This window comes from Gossypium raimondii, chromosome 7 (assembly GCF_025698545.1).
Source record: "Gossypium raimondii isolate GPD5lz chromosome 7, ASM2569854v1, whole genome shotgun sequence".
In the NCBI taxonomy this organism is placed as follows: Eukaryota; Viridiplantae; Streptophyta; class Magnoliopsida; order Malvales; family Malvaceae; genus Gossypium; species Gossypium raimondii.
Window position 1 is genome coordinate 1,245,922 of NC_068571.1, and position 5,429 is coordinate 1,251,350.

Consider the following 5,429-nt stretch of genomic DNA (forward strand, 5'->3'; position numbering starts at 1 on the left):
CCACACCGAGGACTACTTAGCAATTTTCCCTGAACTTTTACCTTTTATTCACTTTAGTCCCTAAATTGAAACTTAATTTTTTTTTGCAAAATTAAGCCCAAAACCCTTAGGCCTAATTCATCTTTACTCTTTTACAACCTATAATTAATGAAAGTTTACAAGAATTTCATGCTAAATTTAATATTTTATTGTTTTAGCTCCTAAACTTAAAAACTATCCAAAATCACTTTACAAAATAGTCCTATTTCATCATCAAGCTTCAAACTAAAGAAATTAATATTATAAAACACATATATTTAATTCAATTTCCTCCACTAACCGTCCAATAACCTTAAAAAGGGTATAATTACCATTTAGATCCTTAAACAAACATTAAACACGCATTTAGCTAATAGCAATCAATAGAGATTAAGTTTTACATCTTTTACGATTTAGTCTTGTTTCCTTAATTAACTAGCCAAACATCAAAATTTACCAAACCAAACTTCAATATGACACTCTTTCAACTTTACTCGACTTTGCATTGAGCCCAACAAAATTTCTTTTCATCCAATTCACATCTATCCAAGCTCCATAAATCGAGTCCGAAACCCTCTCCAAAAGTTGCTCGCAGACATCTCTCTAATTAGCTGCGACAACTGCCATCCACCTGTAACCCAAGCTGTAACTGCACATCCTCGAGTGTGATAGTAAGATGGAATGTGTGCATCTCGGGTCTCCATCTTTTCACCAACGCGCTTATAAGTGTGGGGTCTAATTTACACCCTCTACCTATACGGGCCATATGAAAAAATCTTGCATCTCTCAAGTATGGTCCGATTAAAGACAGAGGGTTAAAATTTTATTGAAATAGTCGTTGGGGGGGAGCCATTATAATTTAACCGCTGGGGTGCGGGGTAGGCATTATGGAAAACACTCGTTTTTGTTCTCTCTCTCCAAATTTGGCCTAATCCGATAAATTTTAGAAAAACTAATCTAATTAGGTAATTTTCCAAACATACCGGCATTTATGGGTAATTCACCCCTGCAGCTAACATGGCTCCATCACTTAATTAATGCTTGTACGATGCTTTTGTGGAAACCAATAAAGTTGCTCGCAGACATCTCTCTAATTAGCTGCGACAACTGCCATCCACCTGTAACCCAAGCTGTAACTGCACATCCTCGAGTGTGATAGTAAGATGGAATGTGTGCATCTCGGGTCTCCATCTTTTCACCAACGCGCTTATAAGTGTGGGGTCTAATTGACACCCTCTACCTATACGGGACCATATGCAAAAATCTCGCATCTCTCAAGTATGGTCCAATTAAAGACGGAGGGTTAAAATTTCGTTGAAATAGTCGTTGGGGGGGGAGCCATTATAATTTGACCGCTGGGGTGCGGGGTAGGCATTATGGAAAACACTCGTTTTTGTTCTCTCTCTCCAAATTTGGCCTAATCCGATAAATTTTAGGAAAACTAATCTAATTAGGTAATTTTCCAAACATACCGGCATTTATGGGTAATTCACCCCTACAGCTAACATGGCTCCATCACTTAATTAATGCTGGTACGATGCTTTTGTGGAAACCAATAAAGGCCCTTCTCAGTCATCAGTGTTTTTCGGAATTTCCTTAACATATATATCAAATAAAGCATTATTTGGACAAATAGATAAAAGTGGGGTAAGCAATCAACCACCTCCACATAGGGGTGTTCATTCGGTTAACCGACCCAAAATAACATTAACCGAATTAACCAACCTTTCAAAATTTTTAACTGTTAACCGAACCTAAATTTTTTCGGTTAATTCGGTCGGTTAACCGAATTAACCGAAAATTATATATTTTTTATTTTTGGTTAAAAATTAACCGAATTACCCGAATTAACCGAATTAACCGGATTACCGAATTAACCGAATTAACGAATTGAATCACTACATAATTAAATTATTTTTAGACTTTTAGACTTTAGTTTTAGTTTTAGTTTTAGAATTTTATTTTATTTATTAAATTATTTGTAATTTTATAATTGGGTTGGGTTGGATAATTGGGTTGGGTTGAATACTTGGGTTTGGATTGGGTTTAGGTGAATAGTGGATCTACTTATATATTATAATTTTATTTATTAATTTTTTCGATTAAACCGAAAAAATTTGGTTAACTGACAGGTTTCGAACCAAATTAACCGTTAATCGAAAAATTAAAAAATAATTAACTGACCCCAACCGAAAAAATTCGATTAACCGATCGATTAACCAAATTCAGTCGATTAACCGAATTTTTTCAGTTTTACCCGAATTTTAAACACCCCTACCTCCACATGTTTTCTTTCTGCTTAAATAGCATAAAGTGGAGCAATCAACCTCTGCTTAAATGAAAAATAGCATAATATGAAGCATGATTTTCATATAATATTAATAAAATATCATTACAAAACAACAAAATAAATTAAAATAAACCCTCCCGTTAAACGTATCTTGGAAACAACCAAGAAATATTGTTCATCTCGTGCTTATTCAAAGCCAAACCAATTTCAACCCCCCCGCTCCCATCTCTACTTTCTGCCATGGAAATAGCTCCACTCTTATCAATGGAAACAATTACCACCTTATGGGGTTTGCCCCATCCAAAATCTGTTCCATAAACACCAAATCGAGGCGATCCTGCAACAGTTATAATTTGAAGGTTTGACTCAGATGATTCTTTAAGAACATCTAAACTATATGATAGAATCTTTTCCATTCCTTCAAGAACCCATCTCTCCATTAAATCTTTAACCATTCCACTTGCTTTCTGAACAGCAAACACAAACCCGTTTTCATCAAGGAAATCCCTTGCTTTCGCCACTTCAAATTTAGGTCTATTACAGTTTCCGAAATAGTTTTGTGAGACAGGAGGGTTTAATCGTGGCCTGCAATCAGCTGTGAATGCGAAAGCAACTTTTCTATCTCCATCTCCTCCTCTAGCTTTCACCATGCAAGTTGTTACATAAGCAAACGAAAGCACAAAAGTTGATAGATGCATTTCTTTCCCACTATCTGGTAGTTTAGGTAACACCCTTTCCCTTAACTTTTTGAAATCTTCACGAGTAATCTCAAACGTTGCTCGAACTAGATCTGATGCTGCTCCTCCTCCTGCACTTGTGATTTTCAGGCTTTTCTTACTTGTATCTGAATCTAACCCGCTACTAGCTAGCCACTGGTTCAAATATAACATGTCAAGTCCATCAGGACCTTTGATAACAGACCTGTCGAAAAATGGTGTTAGCTCAGGTGGCAAGGGTGAGTTCTCGTCGTTGCCTTGCTTGCATATATGAGCCCAAGATTTGATGAACATGGTTGTGGTTTGGCCATCAAGAACTGCATGGTGAGCTGTGATTCCTATGCAGAACCCCTTATTTGGGAACAGGGTTACTTGCACAGCTATAGCTGATGCCGAAACATCTGAAGTTACGAGGTCAGGTTTGAGAGGATGCAACTCAGCAGCATCATAGACCCCATCGCTGGAGAGGATGTTAAAGTCGGCATCGGAGTGGGCAACTGTGAGGGAAACTCCATCGTTTGGAGTGTATAAAATGATGGGTTTAGGTTCGTTTGGTGGCCACTTGAGATTGCCAGCGAGGGGGAGGTAATGGACGAGTGTGAGAGAAAGAGAGCGCTTGAGTTTTGGGAGGATAACTGAGTTGAAACAGGCAGGGGTTAACTCGTCGAGTTGGTAAAAGAAGAGGCGCTCAACAGGAGGAGACGTGAACCACAATATGTCGGAGAAAGTGAGTGGAAGACGGAATTCAGTCGTTGATTCTGGTGAGTTAGAGGTTGGGGCAACTTGGGTCACCTCAAGAATTTCCATTCTGTCTCGTTGATTATGAAAGGCCATATCCATCAACAAAATAATTTTATAATCCTTTAAATGTGATCAAGATTATTCGAGTATTCGTTTAGGGTCAAGAGAAGTAAGTTTATTATAAGGATTGTGGTGGAATTTTGGTTCCTCATTTCAATTATAAATACGATTTTAATTAATAAATTATTATAAAATTATAAAAAAATTTGTAAAATTTGGCTTAATAGCTGGTTTAATTTTCTATTTAATTTTTCTATCTATTTTAGCTTCTAAATTTGCGTTGTTTACCAAATCACCTAAAATAAATGAAAAATTAATATTTATTAATTATACTGATTTAGAATACACGTAAATTGACATGTGTATGTCACATTAGCTTTTCATTAATTTTAAAAATTAAAAATATTAAAAGTATATTATATTTTTAATACTTTTAAATTTTTACAAATATTTTTATAATTTTTAATTTTAAAAATTAATTAATTATTAACGTGATAATTTACGTATATGTTACATCAATAAAATTAACTATTAATTTTTTATTCATTTTAAGTGACTTAAAAAAAATTAAATTTTAAAATTAAATAAAATAAAATGTTAAAATAATTTTTTTTTTAAACATTGTGCCACAAAACATTCCACAGAAGATAAAGTTGGCGGGATAAGATGGGAACTTTTATTTCAAAGTAAATTTTGGCGGCGCCGTCCAACTTTTCTACCAATATCAAAAGAATAAATTTTTATTAATGTTACTTTTTAAAATATTTATATTTTTAGGGTATATACGATGGAAAAAAAATGTAAAAATTTAAATAATTGTCATCAATGTGTTAGGTAAAACCCTTTTGAATTAAAAAAAATTGCTACCAAAACAAAAGTTGATAAAACAATATCTCAATTTCATAAATAATTTTTCCTTCAATCTATTTTTGTAATTAATTATTCTTTTGTAAAAAAACCTATTTTTTAACTATTATTAAACGTGTTTATTAATTTAATATGATCTTATTTTATCTCATTGTAACCATTACATGTTCCTTCATGAAAAGTCAATTACTATCAAATAGTAATAAAGTCCTTTATCACAAAGATAAACGACCTGTGATAACTTTTACTTTTCATCTATCATGTAATGTCTGTGAGAGGATATCATTTACCTATTTTAAATTATGCTACAAACTGTAGAAGTCATATACCCAACGCATTAGCTTTCCGTTCCTTAAGTATTTGAACTTAGACTTTTAATTACATCAAAGTATACGAGTCACTTATACATAAACAGATCTAGGATCTATTCTACTTGGATCTTATCCGATGTGCTGTTAGTCCAGTTAGTCACATCTATGTCTCTATCATATAGGAGTTATCCACTCCGATACTCAAGACAAAGCATCTCCCCGATTGGACGTGATAGACAACATATTAGTCTTTCAATCAGTATGCTCATTTCTAATTAGACTAAGGATATGTTTATATTCATCTACTAATACAAGTTATCTTTTCGTATTACGATCTAACCACACAATACCGCTTAGTATTAGTTAAACGTTAAATAACTATTGAGCCAATATTTGCTTCCATTTTGCTTTACATTCAAAAACTAT

At 33.8% G+C, this 5,429-nt stretch overlaps 1 protein-coding gene across 1 annotated transcript; it reads right to left on the bottom strand.

The window, feature by feature from the left end:
* Window positions 1-2,368: 2,368 nt before the first annotated feature.
* On the bottom strand, window positions 2,369-3,927 carry LOC105769127 (phenolic glucoside malonyltransferase 1). The gene has a single exon (XM_012589583.2). The coding sequence runs from the start codon at window positions 3,862-3,864 to the stop codon at window positions 2,449-2,451; it is 1,416 nt and encodes a 471-aa protein (XP_012445037.1). The 5' UTR covers window positions 3,865-3,927; the 3' UTR covers window positions 2,369-2,448.
* Window positions 3,928-5,429: the final 1,502 nt, after the last annotated feature.